This window comes from Saccopteryx leptura, chromosome 6 (genome assembly GCF_036850995.1).
Source record: "Saccopteryx leptura isolate mSacLep1 chromosome 6, mSacLep1_pri_phased_curated, whole genome shotgun sequence".
Taxonomy (NCBI): Eukaryota; Metazoa; Chordata; class Mammalia; order Chiroptera; family Emballonuridae; genus Saccopteryx; species Saccopteryx leptura.
In genome coordinates, this window is record NC_089508.1 from 128,426,493 (window position 1) to 128,447,081 (window position 20,589).

At 56.3% G+C, this 20,589-nt stretch overlaps 1 protein-coding gene across 2 annotated transcripts; it reads left to right on the forward strand.

The window, feature by feature from the left end:
• Window positions 1-686: 686 nt before the first annotated feature.
• Window positions 687-18,925, forward strand: CSK (C-terminal Src kinase). Of its 2 annotated transcripts, none has more exons than XM_066342745.1 (13): window positions 687-1,300; window positions 14,177-14,256; window positions 14,598-14,711; window positions 14,827-14,939; window positions 15,222-15,441; window positions 16,141-16,234; window positions 16,436-16,501; window positions 16,584-16,683; window positions 16,776-16,866; window positions 17,278-17,351; window positions 17,446-17,641; window positions 17,752-17,838; window positions 18,079-18,925. In XM_066342745.1, the coding sequence occupies exons 2-13, from the start codon at window positions 14,242-14,244 to the stop codon at window positions 18,259-18,261; spliced, it is 1,353 nt and encodes a 450-aa protein (XP_066198842.1). In that variant the 5' UTR covers window positions 687-1,300; window positions 14,177-14,241; the 3' UTR covers window positions 18,262-18,925. The 2 variants fall into 2 exon arrangements, with proteins under 2 accessions (XP_066198842.1, XP_066198843.1); XM_066342746.1 differs by lacking the exon at window positions 687-1,300 and adding an exon at window positions 7,189-7,207.
• The last annotated feature ends 1,664 nt before the right edge of the window (window positions 18,926-20,589 follow it).

Here is a 20,589-nt window from a genome sequence, read left to right on the forward strand (position 1 = left end):
CCCACACGGCTCTTTGGCTGTCTCCATTCTCTATGGCTTCCAGGGGACCCCATGTTCCACCACTGTCCTGGGCCCACGCTGCAAACCGCAGCTATACTGAGCTGTTTACAGCTTCCAAAGCCACCAAGCTCTCTTGGTCACTCCCTGCCTTTGTCCACGCCATGCCACCAACACCTCTGCATGGAGTCCCAGCTCTATGAAGTCTCCCTCCCCCTTTTTTTCTGCTTTCTTGTGAACCTGATACTCCACCTCCTCAGTACTATCCATTATTTCTCTGTGCTTGTCTGCTAGGCCATCCCATCTTATTACTGAGATCTTCCTGACTGTCGTGAAGGGGTCCCACTGGTAGGCTCCATAGCGGGCTGTCACATCACCAGCTCCATTGAATGTCTGGAAAGGTAAGAGTGAATGCTAACTGCTGCGACGGAGGCTCCCTCTGCACCCGCAGGTCAGAAAGGGGCCCCGGTCCAACTCAGTAGCTTCTACAATGGGGAGCTGCACCCAGAGGAGGCTGCAGGTGGCTCCCAGGCCCGACCCTCCCGAACCCGCAGCGCAGGCGGGCTGGTGGGGGCAGGGCGCGGACACACACACCCCTCAGTGCGCCCCGGCGCCCGGCAGGGGGCGCCGACCGGCCAGCTCACGCCTCTGGCCCACGCCCCGCTGCACGCCCCGCAGGCCCCTCGCGCAGGCGCGCTGCCGCGGGCGGAGGATCCGGGCCGCGCTTCCTCCAGCCAGGCCTGCGAGCTTCCTCCCCGCGGAGCCCCAGGCGAGACGAGCTTAACCGCCGCCGCCCGCCCCGCGAGCTGCCCGGGGTCCAGCCGGGGTGGGGTCCCCGCGGGACGACTGCTTTCCGCGCCGCCGTCGGGGCTGTCCCCGTCCGGGGGTACCCCCGCCCAGCCAGTGCGCGGCCGCCGGGGCGTGGAGCGCGGGAGCCCGCCGCCCCGATCCGGCGTCCCTGCGGGTCCCCGGCAGCCGGCGCGGCGCCCCGGAGCCGGATCTCGGCGGCGGCATTCGGAAGCGGAACTCTGCCGGGGCCGCGCCGGCTACATTGTTTCCCCCCCTGCTCCCTCCTTCCCTCCCTCCCGCCTCCCTGCCCCCGCCTTTCTTTCCCCCTGACCCCGGCCTCGCGCTGGCCCCTGCCTCCACCGGCCGCCCTCCTTCCCTCTGTGTACACCTACACCTCGTTGTATCGCACGCCTGGGGACCCCGCGCCCCTGCCCGCTCCCGTGGCTGCATGGACCGTCCCGCAGGCCGCTGATGCTCTCAGCGAGAGGGCTCGGACCGCAGTTTCCCGAGAGAGGTGAGTGCCCGGCAGGCCTGGAGGAGGTGGTGTCCGAGTGCTACCCCGGGGGAGGCGGGTAGAAGTCTCCCATTCTGCTTCTGTTGCAGCTGCCGTTGCGTCCGCTCCCATCCCCCACCTCCCTTTCCCCCTCCTTCTCGGGTTCGAATTCTCCTGGGAGTCACTGTCAGCCCGGCTGGGAGGGGAGCACAGGAGGGATACTGCCCTATAAGTTCCACAGACTGTTCTAGAGCCACCCAGAGTCTGTCCTCTTATTTCCCCTCATGTGGGGAAGCTGGCTGGAGCCCAGAGGTTGGGGGTCAGCCTGGGCCAGGACCTCTCCGCAGGTTCTTTGACCTGCCAGGTCCTGACCCCTCCCTCATTCCCCCACTGAGGCCCTTCCTGCTCCAGGAAGCCCAGGCCCAGAGGTTGAGCTTGTCACCCTCAGCCTCCCAGAATATCAGGATTAAACCAAGGGACCTCTGGCCCCTGGGTGGGGACACTGGGCAGAGCCTCTGACCTAGGTGGAGGTAACACTGGGCACTAGGACTATGCCCCCACCTCCTGACAGTCTGGTCAGCCCATTCTCCAAGGCTTCTCAGGGTCCAGGCTAGGTGTCAGGAAGGGGCATGTCCAGCCACCAGATTCTTGAAGCTTAAGTAAGGGTTCACCTCCGCTCCCATTTTTGTAGACCAGGGAACTGAGGCTCAAAGGGAGAAGTTGCTACCCCAGGCCTCTGACAGAGTTTTGCTGGCTATCCTTCCACCCTCCTATCCTAACCACCCCCCACCCTCTACAGGTGGAGGGCTTCTGTAGGTGACGGGCATCCAGGCTGCCACCTTCACCCACTAGGAACAGAGGCTTCTACCTGTCCCAAGAGACCCTGTGCTGTGAGCAAATGCTCCCCTACCCAGGGCTGGGGAGGAGGGAAAAGACTTCCGGCCCCAGGTCTACTGAGTATGGGTTCAGACAGTGTTTGCACTGCCTGTGGGGTTTCCCCCTGGTGCCTAAAGCTAGGTCCTACTGAAGGGGATGTCGTGAATGTGTGGGGGTTTGTCCTGTGTGGCCCTAGGCCGAGCTGAAACAGTCTGATGGTCAGTCTTGACCTAGCCCTCCCATACCTTTGTCCCAGCTAACATGGGAGTAGTCAAGTTCAGAATGTGAATGGGACCCAAATGGAGAAGGTAAGGTGAGAGCCGGTTTCCACAGGGAGCGCCCTACAGCCTTGGTATGGGAGCATTGCCAGGGGCCTGTTCCAAGCTCCCCACATTGGGGGGGTTCTAGTGTATTTCTTGGTGAGACCTCAGCAGGGGCAGGGCAAAAGCAACAGAAGCGCAGGGTCCTTTTGCACATGAAAGGGGGCAGAGTCCTTTTCATCTGAAAGGGTACATGGTTCTCTGGAGGATGCCAAGTTATGTCTGGGGCCCTGCTCAGGCCTCTGCTCTTGATTTAAAGTTTCTTTCTGGTCACCCTGACATTACTGTGGAGAGGATCTAGATATGGCGGGCCTGTGAGTCTCGCCTCACCTAGCCCTATAACTTCCTTTGCCCCTGAGGGGCTGGGCTGGTGCCTCACATGGTTGAGCACTTCTATACCAACCAACTGTGACCTATACTGGTGAGGCCAGGGTCCTGACGCCTGAAGCGTAGGAAAGGGCTTGGCTACAGGCCAGCACGTGTGCGGGGATGTGTTTCTTTCCTGATGAGTATGGTGCCTTCCTCCCTCTCAGAAATGGCTCATTTTTATCTCTGCGTTGGGTCAGGGGTCAGGAGGGACCAGAAAATGGTCCCCAGCATCACTGCAGGAGACTCCAGATCCCAAGCAGTTGAGCCACTATAGTATAGCCAAGAGTACAGGCGGGGGGGGGGGGGGGGGGGGGGCAGTGCCCAGGATACACAGTGGTACTTGGCCACCCCAACAAACTGCCAGGTGGCCTGATCAGGTCTGGTTCTGGGTTTCATCTTTTGAAGCATTTCAAAGCCTTGACACGTAATCCCCAAAGAACAGAGGTGTTTGTCCTGGGAAAGATGCAGTCGGGAAAGACCCTAACGTGTCTAAGGGGCTGCCCCATAACGGAAAGGCCATCCAGCGGTAGAAGATGTCCCAGACACAAGGACCAGAGCTGGGGTAGGGGGCAGGTGGGGCCCAGGAAAGCAAGTCAGAACTCAATGTGAGAAAACTGTGTGTATTAGTTTCTTAACTTAGAAAGTAACAAAACAGCACTACAGGAAATTTAGAAAACAAAACAAAATCACCCACTATTTCTTTCCCAACACAGTGACACAGTGACTAGCATTTTGGAGTTCCCTGCCAGTCTTTCCTGGTTTTTATTCCCTTCGGTGCTGTTGTCATTTGAATGTGCAAGCCATGACACCTTTTTTCTTTTTTTTTTTCTTTCTTTAATTGGATTTAGAGATAAGAGAGAAAGAGGGGAGGTGCTGGAAGCATCAACTCAGTAGTAGTTGCTTCTCATATGTGCCTTGACTGGGCAAGCCTGGGGTTTTGAACCAGTGACCTCAGTGTTCCAGGTCAACACTTTATCCACTGCGCCACCACAGGTCAGGTACCTTTTGTCATATAATACTGTGTCTGTGGGCATTTTCACATGTTGCTATACAGTCTGTGTAACTTTGCCTCTAAAAAGCTATAGAATTTTCTAACTAGATGCCCAAGCATTCTCACCCAGACCTTCTTACTAAGTATGCTGCACTGTTGTTGCCCAAATGTTGCTGTGGTGGTAGTTGGTACAGGCCCCGGAAGAAGCCAGGAGTATTGGAGAGAGAGCAGGCCACTTGGCACCCAGTTGACATGGGTTCCAGGCCCCGGTAGAGGGACCTTGAACAAGTCACTCTCTGAGCCAGAGTTCCTTTATGTACACACCAGGGATGATATGTGCTTCAGAGGGTAGTGTGTGGACAGTGTGAACTTGGGTGCCAGAAAGTGCCTGGCACAGCCCCTGGTCCCCATAGGCACCCTGTCAGGAGAGGTTGGCTCTGTGATGGAGTGCCCACCACAGGATACCTCGACAGGTGGGAAAGACATCTGGGGCAGCTTTGGCTGATGGCTCACCTAGACAAGGGCATTAGGGAGCCTTCTGAAGCTCTCTGTCCCCGAGGGTTTGGACTTCCCTGGCCAGTGTCCTCTCCTGCCTCCCTTAGCTTCCCCTCTCCATCTCCCTGTGGTTGGCCGTCCCAGATCATGGCCTGGCTCCGGCTGGTTTCTGGAACCTGACCCTACCTGTTCTTCTCTCCTGCCAGCACAGAGCTGAGTGGATGAGGCCTCTCCTGTGAGGCCCAGCTGCTTCCTAGGCCCGCCCTGTGCTTCCCAGTGGAGATGGAGGCCCACTTTCCCTGGGAAAATTTGAGATTTGGGCAAGGAACCCAGGCATTCTGAGCCCCAACCCAGGGACAGGCATGCCAGCCTCATCTTCCCACTCTCTCTCCCAGTGGCCAGGGGAGGGAAGAAAGCTGTAGGGGAGGCAGGGATTCTTGAGCCTCCTGGCAGGGCTTGAAAAGGGAACCTAGCCCTGGCCGGTTGGCTCAGCGGTAGAGCGTCGGCCTAGTGTGCGGAGGACCCGGGTTCGATTCCCAGCCAGGGCACACAGGAGAAGCGCCCATTTGCTTCTCCACCCCTCCGCCGCGCCTTCCTCTCTGTCTCTCTCTTCCCCTCCCGCAGCCAAGGCTCCATTGGAGCAAAGATGGCCCGGGCGCTGGGGATGGCTCCTTGGCCTCTGCCTCAGGCACTAGAGTGGCTCTGGTCGCAACATGGCGACGCCCAGGATGGGCAGAGCATCGCCCCCTGATGGGCAGAGCGTCGCCCGCCCCTGGTGGGCGTGCCGGGTGGATCCCGGTCGGGCGCATGCGGGAGTCTGTCTGACTGTCTCTCCCTGTTTCCAGCTTCAGAAAAAAAAAAAAAAGAAAGAAAAGGGAACCTAGATGGTCCACAAACCCCCGGGAAAGTCTTGTGCGTTAGTGCCCTACTCCTCGGCAGGCCTAACCGGAGTGTGTGCTGATGTTATGTTGCTTCCTTTTGTTCTGCTCTTGTAAGGACTGGAGAATTGGGAGTGCCCTCTTGGAGCCACCCCGTGGGCAGTGGGAGGAAATGAGATTCAGCTTGTCACTCCTGGGCCTAGGAGACCATCACCTCAGATGACCCTAGAATGGCCCAGGGCTATAACCTAAGCAGAGGGTCCTCCCCGAGGTGGTCTGTTCAATGCCAAGGTTCCCCAGGCATGTGGCCTTGGACTCTGGCTGCCAGACTTCTGCCTGTGCAGTGTCTCCCTCCTCCCTGGTCTGGGTGCAGGGAAAGTGGGAACTACAACTACCCTCCTGTCCCAAGCTTGGGCTGGGATGAGGTCACAGGGTGGGGTCCTCTCCAAGATGCTGGTCCAGCTGGGGTAAGCCCTTTAGGTGATTCTCAGTCTCTCCCTCCTTGGTTGGGCAGGATGGGTGGAGGAGTAGGCCACCCCACACACACCAGGCAGGGAGCACTGCCTCCTCCCCTCTCCTCTCCCTCTCTCCTCCACCTCCTCTCCCTCTCCACTCCTCCTCTCTGTCCCTCTATCCAAGGGCTAGAAATAGAATCTGCTAAGTAATGATTAAAGTCAAATTCAGACCTAAAAATAACAAGCTGGTGAAGGGAGAGCTAGCGTGCTCCCTATGTGGCTAGGGATAAACGGGGTGAGGTGAGGCTGACTTTGGGGGCCAAGCCCCTGCTTCCTGGAGGAGGGGGTGTCATGACTGTTCCACCAAGTGTGGGTCTCTTATCAAGCAGGGTGAGCCTGCACCACCCGGGGAAGACAGAAAGGACCAGGGAGGGAATCCCGTTCTTCCGTTGGAAAGGAAACTGAGGGCAAAGTTGTATGTCCGGCAGCCATCCAGGAGCTCCTGTTGGCATGCCCCCAGGGACCCAAGGACCACACGCAGCCCATCTCACCCTTTCTGCTGCCAGTTTCTCTTCCTGGTTTTGAGGCACTGTGATGAGAGCAGCTTCTCATCACACACTCGCTGTGTACGCCTCAGTGGGGCTGGGCCTCAGACCGCAGCTTCCCTCCTCCTCCCCTATCCCCACCCCCACCCCTTCCGTGGTCTGGACCCAGAGCTGCAGGAGCAAGCAGAACAGGCTGCCTGATGCCTCCTCTGCCTGTCCTGCCCTCCGCACAGTCGGGAGCCTTGCTGGTGGGTGAAAACCTGGGGGTCATTCCCATGCCTACTCACCCTGGCCGTTGCTTCTCAGTCCTGTCCAGCATCTATCTGGTCCTCACTCATACCCAGGCATCTGTGGCCTGTGCTGTCCATGCTTCAGGGCGACTGGAGGGAAGAGGGAAAAGGAACCCTGAGAGCTCCCCTGCTGGCCAGTAGGAGAGGCTCGAGTCAGAGAGGAGTCAATTAGGGGAGGCCTGTGGTTCCAACTTCCTGGCAGAACTGGTGGGACCTCAGAAGCTGGGGATCTTCGTAGGCTGAAACAGCGGAGGGCTTCCTTAAGTGGAAGGGCGTGAAAATCAAGAAGCACTTGCGGAAGAGGCAGGGTTGGAACAGAGGTCCTTGCTGGGAGCCTCTGCCATCCCTGGGCTGCTGGCTTCTCTCATTGCACTGTAACCTCTCTGTGCAAGGCAGGGTATGGCAGACGGGCAAGAAGTGGGCACAGAGGTCACTTATGCTCTCCAGAGTTGGGAGCCACGCTCTGGGCAGACCTCCCCTTAACCGCCCTCCTCACCTGTCTGTCCATTTTCAGCGGATCATCTGTCCTGCCCAAGGAAAGGTGGGAGGCTTCCCCCACACACACCAAATTCAGGCAGATCCGAGCTCAACTGCCTTCTCTATGCGTCGGAACCCTGGGTGACCCTGCCCAGAGGTGGTCCTTCCTCTGTCAGACAGATCAGTGGTCCATTCTCACGGGGTTCTTGGAGGATTAAGTGACTAACTCAAGGTGGGTTGGTAGGTTCTGGGCTTTCATTGTTACAGCCCATCTGGCTGGGGAAGGGCATCAAAACCCGTTCCCCCTCATGTGAGCAGTAAGGCCGCCGTGTGCCCTGTGTCAGCCCCCATTGCTCTCCCTTCTGAGCTGTGTGTCTTGTGGGTCCCATCCTGAGATGTGGAGACCAGGCATCTGGAGCCAAAGTTCCAGAAAGCTCATGGGCCTCTGGGCCTCAGTCTCCCACCTGTAACATGACTAGGAGACTTTGAGTGAGGAATGAGGACATGCCATGATTGTTCAGGGCTTAGTGGAGGTCAGTGCTGAGAGGGTTGTAGGTAAGTACAGGCAAATAAAGATGCAAACACCATGACCACGCCCATACTGGGAAGGGCCTTGGGGAGGCCTGGTCCCTGCTGCCCAGTGCATGTAGGTAATTAGGCCCCTGAATGGTAATTAGAAACCTTTCTGGGCCAGGAGTATCAGCCTCCAGCTCCAGGGGGCCTGGGGGATTGTCCTCCTCAATCCCAAACCGCTAGAGGAGACTCCCAGTCCCACTGAGCCAGCTGTTGGGGGCAGGAAAAAAGCCTGTAAGTTACTGTAATTTTGTTTTGTTTTTTAACATTTTTCAGCCATTAAACAGGTACCTCCCCTTAGGGCAGAGTCACTGAAGACTGAGGGAGTGTGCGGTAGGGGTCAGGCAGTGCACACTAGAGCCACAGTGGGGCATACTTCCAGCTCTTCCCTGATCCCTGGTGAAGTGTAGGCATCTCTAAGGGTCTTGTGCCCAGTTCTGCTGCCCAGTCCTGAGACATCTGTGCAGTGGGGATGCTGAGGGCTCTGGGACCATTTGCCTGGTTCAGCCAAAACCTCTCATCCCCTTGGTCTGGTGTCTGGGTAGGGGTGCCCCAGTGCCCACAGCCTGGGTGTACTTGGCAGAACCAGGGGTAGGGTTGATTTGACTGCTGCCAAACCAGCCTGACTGCTGGCAGGGACCCACCCTCCTCAGGTGCACTGCCCTTTTAGAGGGGCGTGCCCACATAGAAATTTGGTTCTGCTGTGCCTGTCCCATGACCTGTCAGAAACCTCTGGGCTGGTTCCAGAGACTGTGCGCCCCCACCTGGAGCCTTCTCCAGCCTGATGAACTCCCTGTGGACCACAATTTGGAGTCTGAAGCCTGGCCCAATCTAGCACACCCCTTCCAGTCACTCGTACCTATGGGCCTGGTCCAGCTCCCCTCCCCTTCTGAAACCCTTCCCAGGTTGCCCATGTCTATCCTGTCTGTTGAGGCACAGAGCACACCTGGCCATGACTGACCATCGCAAAACAGGAGCAGGTCTGCACACTACTGGGGCGTTGAGTGGAGTTGTTAGGGCCCCAAGGGCCAGACCTCCTGAGCCCTTTCCTCTTCCTGCCCATTCCAACACAGCAAGCACAGGGTGGGCCAGTGCACAGGGAGGCTCCTGAAAAACTGACTCAAAGAATGAGAAGGCAAGGCAGGCCTGCCTGATGCTTCCAGTGGCTGCCAGGCCCCATCTCCCAGGCTCCAGCTGGGTCCTATGGCAGAACCAGAGTCTCTGGGGGCTGTGGCCCCCGAGTTCCCCCAGGTCTCTAGTACACTTCCCCTTTCAGCGGGTATTTTTAGCTGGATATAAACAGTTACTGAAGGCTCCTATGCCCCATTAGGCAGTAGAGTTTTGGGGAGGGGGCAGGGGAGGAGCCCTTTCACCTACCTTGGCCCTCAGCACATGGTTGACTGTAGGGGTCTAAAACCACCCCCAGAGGAGGAAAATGGCAGCCCAGGAGTTTCTGGGCTCCCACCCCCACAGGCCTGGGCTCCCAAGAAAGGCCTGCCTTAGGCTGTGGCCACTGACCTCAGTACTTGGGCACAATGCCCAGCCTGTTCCCAGGACCCCAGCACAGGGACTGCTGGGAGCAGGGTTTGGGGCAGGAAGTCAGGGTGAAGTGTTTACTTCACAAAGTTACAGAGTTTCTTGTCCCCTCGTCCTGTGGGGGTGGGGGTGACAGCTGCTGTCTTTTGGGGTTAAATATAGTCCCGTGGGTTATGGGACTTCAGTGTAGTACAGATGGCCTAGCTTCCCCCTTCCCTCTTCCCTCCCTTGGTTTGTCCATTCATTCATTCAGCACTCTGGGCCCAGCCTCCTCCCCTGAGAACTCCCAGGCCAGGACTAGTGAGGCCCTTACTGGAGCCCGGGATGCGGAGGCTGTGGAGGTCCTGGCCAGCTGGCACAGCTGGGGACCCTGGTAAGCCCCCAGCAGAGGTGGCTTTCAGAAAGTTATCTATTTTCACTCTTAATTTTTAGGGGGTAGGTGATAGATGCATATAGTTTTTTAAAAAAAAGTCAAGGACAAAATAGCAAATATACAGTGAAAAGTAAGTTTCCCTTGAACTTAGTCCTCACTACCCCTCTTCATCTCAGAAGCAGTTTATCTTACCAGTTTCTTCTATCTGTCAGAGATAATCTGCATATTTGAGTCTAGGGAGGAACTGTGTCACCTTGAAAAACCAGTTGTAATATACCATGGATGAAGTCCAGCACCTGGCTCTTCTTTTTATGACTTTGGAGTACTTCAGACTTCCAAAAAGCTGAACTCACCTGACCAGGCAGTGGCGCAGTGGATAGAACATTGGACTGGGATGTGGAAGGACCTAGGTTCGAGACCCCGAGGTCGCCAGCTTGAGTGCGGGCTCATCTGGCTTGAGTAAAAGTTCACCAGCTTGGACCCAGGGTCGCTGGCTGGGGTTACGCGGTCTGCTGAAGGCCCGCAGTCAAGGCACTTATGAGAAATCAATCAATGAACAGCTAAGAAGTCGCAACGCGCAGTGAAAAACTAATGATTGATGCTTCTCATCTGTCTCCATTCCTGTCTGTCTGTCCCTGTCTATCCCTCTCTCTGACTCTCTCTGTCTCTGTAAAAAATAAATAAATAAAAATTTAAAAACATAAAAACTTTATTAAAAAAAAAAAGCTGAACTCATAGCATAACAAGTACATGTATACCTTTTTTACACAGACGTGTCTACGTATGTATTTGCTGATAGATTTCAGTATGAGTTGCAGGCATCCTACCTTCTACTCCTAAGTACTTTAGCGTGGATCTCTTACTTAATCAGAGGACTGTGGTCACACTTAATGTTATCCAGCAGTTCCATTTCCCCAACTGTCCCCAAATGATTTTTTATTTTTTATTTTTTTTTAATTTTTTTTTGTATTTTTCTGAAGCTGGAAACAGGGAGGCAGTCAGACAGACTCCCGCATGCGCCCGACCGGGATCCACCCGGCATGCCCACCAGGAGGCGATGCTCTGCCCCTCTGGGGCGTCGCTCTGTTGCAACCAGAGCCATTAAGCGCCTGAGGCAGAGGCCACAGAGCCATTCTCAGCGCCCGGGCCAACTTTGCTCCAATGGAGCGTTGGCTGTGGGAGGGAAGAGAGAGACAGAGAGGAATGAGAGGGGGAGGGGTGGAGAAGCAGATGGGCGCTTCTCCTGTGTGCCCTGGCTGGGAATCGAACCTGGGACTCCCGCACGCCAGTCTGACGCTCTACCACTGAGCCAACCTGCCAAGGCCTCCCAAATGATTTTTATAGTTAATTTTTTTCCCTCTGATCCAGAATCCAATTTAGAATCACCCACTAAATCTTATTGTCATGTCTCTTTTTTTCACCTCAGCTTTATCAACATGTAATTGCTGTGTAACAGTGTAAGTTTAAGATGTACAATGTAATGATTTGCTACTTGTACATATTACAAAAAAATTACCACAGCAGAGTCAGCTGGCATATCTGTCACCTCGGATAATTATCATTTTGTTGTTGTGTCATATTTGTTTTTCCAGAGACCAGAGAGACAGGAAGGGAGACAGGTTAGAAGCATCCACTCATAGTTGCAGCACCTTAGTTGTTCACTGATTGCTTCTCATATGTGCCTTGCCTGGGGGCTCCAGCCAAGCTAATAACCCCGTGCTTAGCCTGTGACCCCACACTCAAGTTGGTGAACCTGTGCTCAAGCCAGCAACCTAGCAGTCTCAAGCCAGGGACCTCAGCGTCCCGGGTCGATGCTCTATCCACTGTGCCACCACCAGTCAGGCATATTGTGTCATGTTTCTTTCATCTTAAGTAATCTAGAATGTTCCCCAGCCTTTGATTTGTTTATTTGTCTTTTATGACATTGGCCTGAAGAGTCTAGGCCAGTTGTTGGGCTCCATCTGGTTGTGCCTTCCTGAGGGAGTCAGGTTCAACAGCTCTGTGGAATGCCACACGAGAATCTGTGTCCTCCTCAGGGCATCATAGCAGGAGGCACTCGGTGTCCTCTTGTTGTTGGTGATGCTTAATCTGACCATTTGGTTAACGAAGTGTCTGCCACGTCTTTCTAACGGGAAGCTTTTTCCTCTTCTGATTAATCGGTGGGCAGCTGCTTGGAATCCATGTCTAGCAGCTTCCCCATCAATGGTTTGAGCTGGCTTTTGCTGTTTCTTCTAACTCTATCAGGAAGAATATGTGCACCGTCGGCTAGAGATCTGTTCTGGCCCCATCAGCTAGAGTATGTGTTCCTTTTAATGATGGATATCTGGTCATTTATTTTCTTGGCCCCTTATTACTAGATACAAAACCTGTCTCCAGTTTCACTGCTGCAGACAGCCCTGCATGGACTGTCCCCTGCATGTTTAGGCTCATGTTCAGCACTAGCATTTCTTCCATGTTGCCCTGGAGGTTGAGTGGAATTTCCTTGGATAGAGTCGGGGGGGGGGGGGGGATGCCAAGGCGACAGGAGAGCAGCAGGTGGAAAACAGGTGGAGCTGAAGTACTAGACAGCCACAGCCAGCCAGTCCTGGAGGCACTGGGTCCCCAAGCTGCAGCCCACAGAGCAAAGGGGAGAAGTTTGCTTCTCACTCTATAAGCACAGCCCCCTGAGGAAACCCACCCAGGTGACTGCTGCCTGGGCTCTCCCCTTTCTCTGATCATCCTTGCTTCTTTCTCTGAGGCCAATGTGGTCCTGGCATGGGGGGGAGGGCAGGGAGACCCAGAGGTAGGTGACACCTGAGGGCTCAGGTGTCCGCAGTGCAAGATGGTCACTCAAAGTGTGACCTCAGGCAAGGTCCCGTGCCTTTTGACCTTGGCTCGGGGTTCCTATCTGTAAAATGGGGTTGCCTCTCTCAGTGGTGAGAGGACTTGAGCTGTAATGCACCAGAGACTGGGCCTGGCACAGAGTAAGTGCTCAGGAGATAGGGCCTGTTATTATTTTTATTATTATCATCAAGGTGGGCAGGCGGTGGCAGCTGCAGGCTGGGAAGGGAGTGTTTGCAAACTGACACCTGGAAGGGTGACTAATGGTGCCACAACCTCCAGCCCCACAGCAGGGGCTCGTTGTGGGGGGCAGGGCAGCATGGGATGTGAGGTGCAAGCAGGAGAAGACTGGAGGCCCCAGTTCAAGGTCTGGGCTGTCAACCTCACTAGCTGTGTGACCACAGACAAGTTGTTCAACCTTGTGAGCCTCAGTTTCTGCTTCCATAAAATGGGGGTAAGGAACTCACAGCTTCCTCAGTGCAAACCACGAGTGCCTGAGAGGTGGTTTCTGTACTCGAGGTGGCTCAGTTGTATAGATGGGGGGGTGGAAGGACAAGGGTCATTCTTCTTGGCTTCAGTCTTCCTGTCAGATGGCAGAGGTTGATGGGCTAGCCTTAAGGGAAGGAAGTGGAGGTTTATACCAGACACTTCCAAGTACAGGGCCTCATCCCACTTCCCCCACAGCCTGCTTGCTGGGAAGCTTGTCCTTGACTTTCACGATGAGGGGTCTGAGGCTTAGAGGGTTGAGTCATTCACCCACATTGCACACTCAACGGAGTCAGGTCTGCCCGAGTCTAGAACCAGAAGTGAGGCCTAGAAGTGGTGGTGGTCCACCCGGCTCCTGGTCTCCAAGACTACACGTCCTGCTGCTCAGGCCTCAGGCCCCATGACCCTCAGAAGTAAACCCCAGTTCCTGACATTGGCGTTTGAAGCCCCTGCACCCTGCAAGGTTGATGCCAGGCCCAGCTCCATGAGTTGCCATGGTGTGAGCCCACCCCTGAATGGGCTCAGATAGTCGCTTAAGCAGCACTCAGAAGCCCCCAGGTGCTCCCTCCTATCACTGCCTCCTCTCAGGGCAGTTGTTATTCCGCACTGCGGATGAGTCCGATTCTGAACTTTATACTCAAGGAATGGCATGGCACATGCTTGTCTGGGTCTGGCTTCTCAGGTTTAGAAGCATCAGGTTTAGAAGTGTGTCAGTGTGTGTCACCACTGTGGCTTGTTGGCATGCACCGCGATAGTGACCCATGTGGTGGATGTACTAGTTTATCCATCTGGCCCTTGGGAGGCATCTGGGCAGCTTCCAGTATGAGGTTGATTGTGAGCCGTGCTACAGCAGGTACTCCTTTGCCTGCTTCAGTGGACGTCTGGCCCTGATTTCTCTCAGATGTACACCCAGAAGTGGGAGAGCCAGGCCTCAGGGTCGGTATGCCATGACTGGGCAAGTTTTTATAGGCGAAGAAACAAAGAGGCCCATTAGGACAGTTGACTCTCCCAAGTCACACACCACCTTTCCCAGGTTCACAGAATGCCCTGTGCCCTCCTCCCCCAGGGACCAGTCAGCTAGCATCAGGCTTGGGGCTAGTGAGGCAGGTGGCACTGGTGTTGCTGGTGTTGTTCAACCCCTGACTCTTCTTTACCTCTAGGTTTGTAAGGCCTCCTGTGGGTTTAGGGTCAGTGCTCCTCTGTCCCTGGTGGTCCTCAGCGCCCTCATGCTCCTGCCACTCCCCGCATCAGTGCCTTCAGTCTGCCAAGTCTGGACGAGCTGTCCTCACTGCCATCCCCAGCCCTGGACTCCTCGGCACCTGTTCACATTGCTGTGGAGAAGGGGTGGGATCTCAGTGAGTGGGTGGAGCCATCTCCTCACACTCATCCTCAACCATCCTTTCCTCTCCACAGCTCTCATGGTACCAAGTGACACGTCGGCCTTCCTGTGACACGGGGACGCCAGATCTTCTGAGAAGATGTCAGCAATACAGGTACCGTGGGGACAGGGTCTGGCGTGGTTGAGCATCCCCACCTCTCCTGTGGGGATGTGGAGCAGAAGAGAAGGCTCAGGTGAATTCTCTCCCTTTTTCCTAGCCCTGGCTTTCAACAAGTGGGATCCCAGGGTGCCCTGTCACACGGGGCCCTCAGAAGGGGAGCGCAGGTCTGGGGCGGTGGGGGAATGTCAGTCCGAAGGAACCCAAAGTTCTTGTGGGAGGTGGCACCTCACCAGGCTTGTGGTGGCCAGCCAAGAGCTGTGACCTCAAGGGTTTGTGGGCAGGTGGGTGGAGAGGGGCCCCCAGTGGCATCCACCCACTTGTTGCCTGTCCTGCAGGCTACCTGGCCTTCTGGTACAGAATGTATTGCCAAGTACAACTTCCATGGCACCGCTGAGCAGGACCTCCCGTTCTGCAAGGGAGACGTGCTCACCATTGTGGCTGTCACCAAGGTAATCAGAAATCTCACACATCCACCCCCACCCTCTCCCAGGCATTCCCTCTGGGTCCTGGCTCCTTGCCAGGGAGGATGGGCCTGAGAATGTGTCTGGGCCGCCCTCTCCCCAGGACCCCAACTGGTACAAAGCCAAGAATAAGGTGGGCCGTGAAGGCATCATCCCAGCCAACTATGTGCAGAAGCGGGAGGGTGTGAAGGCCGGCACCAAACTCAGCCTCATGCCGTGAGTACCATTAAGGGATCCTCCCAGTTTGGGGGAGAGGGAGGATGAGGAGTCCTTGTTCCCTCAGAAGAGAGTCAGGACAACAGACCAGAGGAAAGGGCTGAAATGCCCTAGGGCTTCTCGAGATGAGGGGAAGGGCATGGGTGTTAGACTGAAGAGGAAGGGTGGGAGCAGAAGGAGGGCCTTCAGAAAGTGGAGCCTGGCAGATGTAGGACAAGGCTGGCAGGGGCATGAGGCTCCACATGCTTGGGCCACTGTGACCCCTGGCCTGATGTCCCCTAGCTGGTTCCATGGCAAGATCACGCGGGAGCAGGCAGAGCGGCTCCTGTGCCCACCGGAGACGGGCCTGTTCCTGGTGCGGGAGAGCACCAACTACCCTGGTGACTATACACTGTGCGTGAGCTGCGATGGCAAGGTGGAGCACTACCGCATCATGTATCATGCCAGCAAGCTCAGCATCGACGAGGAGGTGTACTTCGAGAACCTCATGCAGTTGGTGGAGGTGAGCCCACTGCATCCCATCTGGGGGACACAGCCTTGATGGCACCTCTTGTGTGCCGGGAGGATCTCTGGTTCCACAGTGCCACTGCGCCACGGGGAGGATGGCTCTATCCCCATTTCATAGGCCAGGAAACAAAAATTCAGAGCTGTTCCGAGGCTTGCCTGAGGTCACACAGCTGTAAATTGGAGATGCCAGGACTTGAATTAATCTGAATCTGTATGATGCTGAAACTAGCTTCCTTCCTGCCACTGACAGAACTGCATGCCCAAGTGGGTGTATGTAAGCACGTCCTCCTGAGCTATACCTTCATGGCCAGGGTCCCCTGGGCTCCTGCTCCTGCAAGGATGTTCCTACGTGTCCCTGCAGTTCCTGAGGCCATCTCTGCCAGCCCTGGCTTGGCCTCTGGCAGGTGTAGGAGAGTCCTGGGCATGCCTGGCACCAGGCAGATATCTGGACTGAGTCCAGGCTTGCTTTCTGCCTGGGAATGCTGGTGAGGACTAGAGTGGCAGCAACAATGGGGGATCTGTCCAGCAACTGGGTGTGGAGTGGCCCTCCCTAACCCAAGCCTGGCCAGAAATAAGGAGCCCTCCCCATCCAAAGCTACTCCAGGCTGGGTGGGATGAGCCTCTGCCACCCTCTGGTGGTCAGATCTGGGCATTACATGTGAGTGGTGGTGATGGCCTGCCCTGTCCCTTGCAGCACTACACCTCTGATGCAGATGGACTCTGCACTCGCCTCATCAAGCCAAAGGTCATGGAGGGCACAGTGGCCGCCCAGGATGAGTTCTTCCGCAGTAAGTGCCATTCTCTCCCCAGACGTTACTTTCCTACTTGCCTCCTGCTGCCCAGATTTCTTGGCATTGCCTCGTCCTGCAGGGCCTCCAGAGGTTCCAGGGGACCCCCCCACACTGTAGTCCATTCAGCCTCTGTCACCGCTGCTCTGAGCTTTGCTCTGGCCCCAACACTCCTCACTGGACCCCCTTTCCTTCCACCAGGCGGCTGGGCACTGAACATGAAGGACCTGAAGCTGCTGCAGACCATTGGGAAGGGGGAGTTTGGAGGTGAGCAAGAGGGGCTGGGAGTCCCCTGTGCTGGCAAGGGACCGTGGGGAGTCTGGGAACAACCCCCAACTCTGTCCCCCAGATGTGATGCTGGGCGATTACCGAGGGAACAAAGTCGCTGTCAAGTGCATTAAGAATGATGCCACTGCGCAGGCCTTCCTGGCTGAAGCCTCAGTCATGACGTGAGCTGGGCCGGGGCTGGGTGGAGAAGTGACACCTCACGGGGACGGGAGGAGGGGGCCAGGCAGGCTCTGATCACTGCGTCCCGCCCCAGGCAACTTCGGCACAGCAACCTGGTACAGCTGCTGGGGGTGATCGTAGAGGAGAAAGGCGGGCTCTACATCGTCACCGAGTACATGGCCAAGGTGTGCGCCAGCCCAAGACCGGCCCTGTGCTAGAACTGAACACAGGGCTGTCCACCCTGCTCTCAGCCCACCCTCCGGCTGGGCTTTCAAGTCCCTGGGGCATGGCTTTTGTCCCAGCTCACCATTCATTAACTGTGACCTTGGACAAGTTGTATCACCTCCCTGAGCCTCAGTTTCCTCATTTGTGAAATGGAAACCCTAATAAGTTTACCTCACAGATGGTGCATGACAGTGGCTGAGCAGTCAGTGTCTAGCACGTAGAACCTAGTACCCATGCCACCTTCTCCATGCTCCTTCCTGTGCCTCACACCTCCCTAGGGTGCTACCTTTCACCCAGCCCCAGGTCCACTGTCCCCAAGGGCTGGAGGGCAAGTCTGACTTTTGGGCCATGGTCTGTCTCTCTTGTCCCAGGGCAGCCTGGTGGACTACCTGCGGTCACGGGGTCGGTCAGTGCTGGGCGGAGACTGTCTTCTCAAGTTCTCCCTGTGAGTGAAGCAGCCTCGGGGGGGGGGGGGGGCTCACCCACCACCCCACTCTGGGAGGCCCGTCTGACTGGACGTGTGACTGGCTCACCCGCAGAGACGTCTGCGAGGCTATGGAGTACCTGGAAGGCAACAACTTCGTGCACCGGGACCTGGCCGCCCGGAACGTGCTGGTGTCGGAGGACAACGTGGCCAAGGTCAGCGACTTTGGCCTCACCAAGGAGGCCTCCAGCACCCAGGACACAGGCAAGCTGCCAGTCAAGTGGACGGCCCCTGAGGCCCTGAGAGAAAAGGTGGGTGGGCCTCTCCTTCCCCTGGTCCTGAGCAGCAGTGGACAGGGGTCCTGGGTCACCCCACGCCCAATTCCCAGGTGCTGACACAGCTTTTTCTGTCCACATGGTAGAAATTCTCCACAAAGTCTGATGTGTGGAGTTTCGGAATCCTTCTCTGGGAAATCTACTCCTTTGGGCGAGTGCCTTATCCAAGAATTGTGAGTGCGGGCCCAGGGTGGAGCAGTGCTGTGGCCATGGGAAGGGTGGGCAGGGTGGGGCCTCCTTGAGCCCTGCCTCCCTGGCCTGAGGCCCAGAGGCTTCAGGGATGCTCCCAGGACCTACCCAGCTATGCCTTGGCCTGGGTCTGAGCTGAAGGGGATCCCCAAAGAGGGTGCTGAATTAGGGTCCCCTCCAGAGGTCAGGTCCTGCACAGACTCATACTGCACATCTGCCCACAGCCCCTGAAGGATGTCATCCCTCGGGTGGAGAAGGGCTACAAGATGGATGCCCCCGACAGCTGCCCGTCCGCGGTCTACGAGGTCATGAAGAACTGCTGGCAGCTGGATGCCACCACACGGCCCTCCTTCCTACAGCTGCGTGAACAGCTCGAGCACATCAAAGCCCACGAGCTGCACCTGTGACGGCCGGCTCACCGGGCCCTGGGCTCGGGGACTGAATGTACAAGGACTGTGGGCCTCGCGCCCCACTCGCTGGGCCCAAGTCCAAACAGCCCAGTGGGCCTCTTCCCTCTGTCCCAGTCTGTACTCCCTCCAGCTCCCCCTGGGACCCTACCTAGGCCTGGCACCTCTCTCATGGACCCACCGCTGGGGCTTGAGGAGCCCACTGAGAGGCCAAGAAGGGAGCAGGCTAAGGAGCAGGAGACGGATGCCCCACCGCAGTCAGGCTTCCCTGGCCTCCCATCTCTCACCTTCCTAGAGTTTTATTCCTTTCCTTTTTTTGAGTTTTTTTTTCTATGTGCTTATTTTTTATTGTTTTTCAAGATAAGGAGAAAGAAAGTACCCAACAAATGGGCATTTTACAAGAAGTACGAATCTTACTTTTTCTGTCTTGCCCACAAGGGTTGGGGACACCAGGCCCCTCTCCAGGGACCCCTCACCCCAGCCTTGTTCCCCGTTTTGTGTTCCATGTCCCATGTCGCCTCGGTCGCCCCGTGTTTGCGCTTGACCATGTTGCACTGTTTGCATGCGCCCGAGGCAGATGTCTGTCAGGGGCTTGGAGCTTGTGTGTGCTGCCGCCGCCTGCCTTGTGAGATGGAATCGTAATAAAACCACTCCCTGAGGACAACGCTGCTCCACCTCAGCGCTTACTCTGCCGAGCCTGCCTGTCCCCCATCCCCTGTCTCCTGTCCCCATGCCATCCTGTCCAAGTCCATCCTCTTGTCTCTGTGAGTGGGGCTGTGCTTGCCCTGTGAGTGGAGCGGGCAGGGAGCACGGCCGGAAGAGGTGGCTGCCGCTTTGTGTCAGCTGCACCAGCGAGTGTCCTGTGTCTGCCGTGGGCACTCTCTCCACCTGCCCTCCCCTGCCGTTCTGCTGTAGCCGAGGTTTGCCCTGAGACGTCTGGGCTCTGGGGCCCTGTCCACAGGATAGTGCCTGGGGTCCTGGCTACTTCTGGTAAGAAGCAAAATAAATAGAGAAGATGCTGACCCTGGAGGGAAGAGGAAGAGAGGCTCTGAGATGATGGTGGTCCTCACGGTTCACCTGAGATGTGAGAGCACCTGCCCCATCCCCACCCCAGCTGTGTGCCCACCCTGTATCTGAGGATGCAGACATGGGTGCCTCTGGGGGGCACAGAGGGAGAATAAGGACCAGTCATGGCATTTTCTTGCCCTCAGGTTTCTGGAGGGCAGCCGTCAGTGCAGAACCTCTGAGGGTCGGGGGTTAGGGGAAGGCTCCCTTCCTTCACTGAGACAAGCAGCCGGAGGTCTCATTGTCCACTTGGGCTGCAGTCAGCAGGAGGTTGTGACTGCAGTGTGCCCTGTGCCGGTACTGAGGTCCCCCAGTATTTCCCACCCCCACCCTGGTCCCACGTGGCAGCCTCCTTACCTCCCCCAACCTGTCCTGCATACTGCCGGAGTCATTTTTTCTAAAACTAGTCTATTCAACAACAAATACTTGAAAACCTGCCGTGAGCTAAGACTAGGGTTCAGCTGTGAACAAAGTAGACCCTGCAGAGCTCACAGGAAGACAGTCACCAAGACAGTTAACGGCAGAACCAGTCTGTGCTATAAAAGGAACGTATACCCTGGGAATCAGATCTCATCTTTGATTAGGAGGAAGAAGGTGGCAATCTTCCAGGAAGCGGCAGCTTGTAAACTGGGATAGGAAGAATGAGCAAGTGTGGAGAGCAGGTAGCATTCCAGGAAGAGATGCTGAGACTGGACTTGGGGCAGTTTGTTCCAGGCTCTGAGAAGATAGGTGATGGTGTTCAATGAGCCCAAAAAGTTTTCAGTGAAGCTGTGGTGAGGGCTTGGCTTCTTATCCCACTGAGAGCCATGGGGAGCCAGCAACAGGTTCTGAGCAGGATGGCGGCGTGTTAGATGTATATTTTTGAAACAGTCACCCTCACTGCTGGTGAGGGTCTGAAGGAAGCACGGTAAGGACTAGTCCAGGGAGAGAACAGTGAGAAGTCACACTCCCCAAGTTTGGCAATGGACTTGGTGCAAGGGTGAAGGAGAAAAGAGCCAAGACCATGCCAATCCCAGCAAGATGGCAGTGGGAGGCAGGTGCACCTCTGCACCAGGGAACATCTTAAGTTCTCTTGAAGGCATGTTGAGGTTTGAGCATGCCTTTGAAACTGCTAAGAGGTGTTTGAGTAAGCTGGAACCTGGAGGGAGGCTGGGAAGTGTGAGTGGTCAGCCCTGGCCAGAACCTGCATGAAGCATGGAGAGAAGGACAGCAGAAGAGAAGAGGTTCCAGGGCCCAGCCTGGGGCGCTGTCAACACCCAAAGG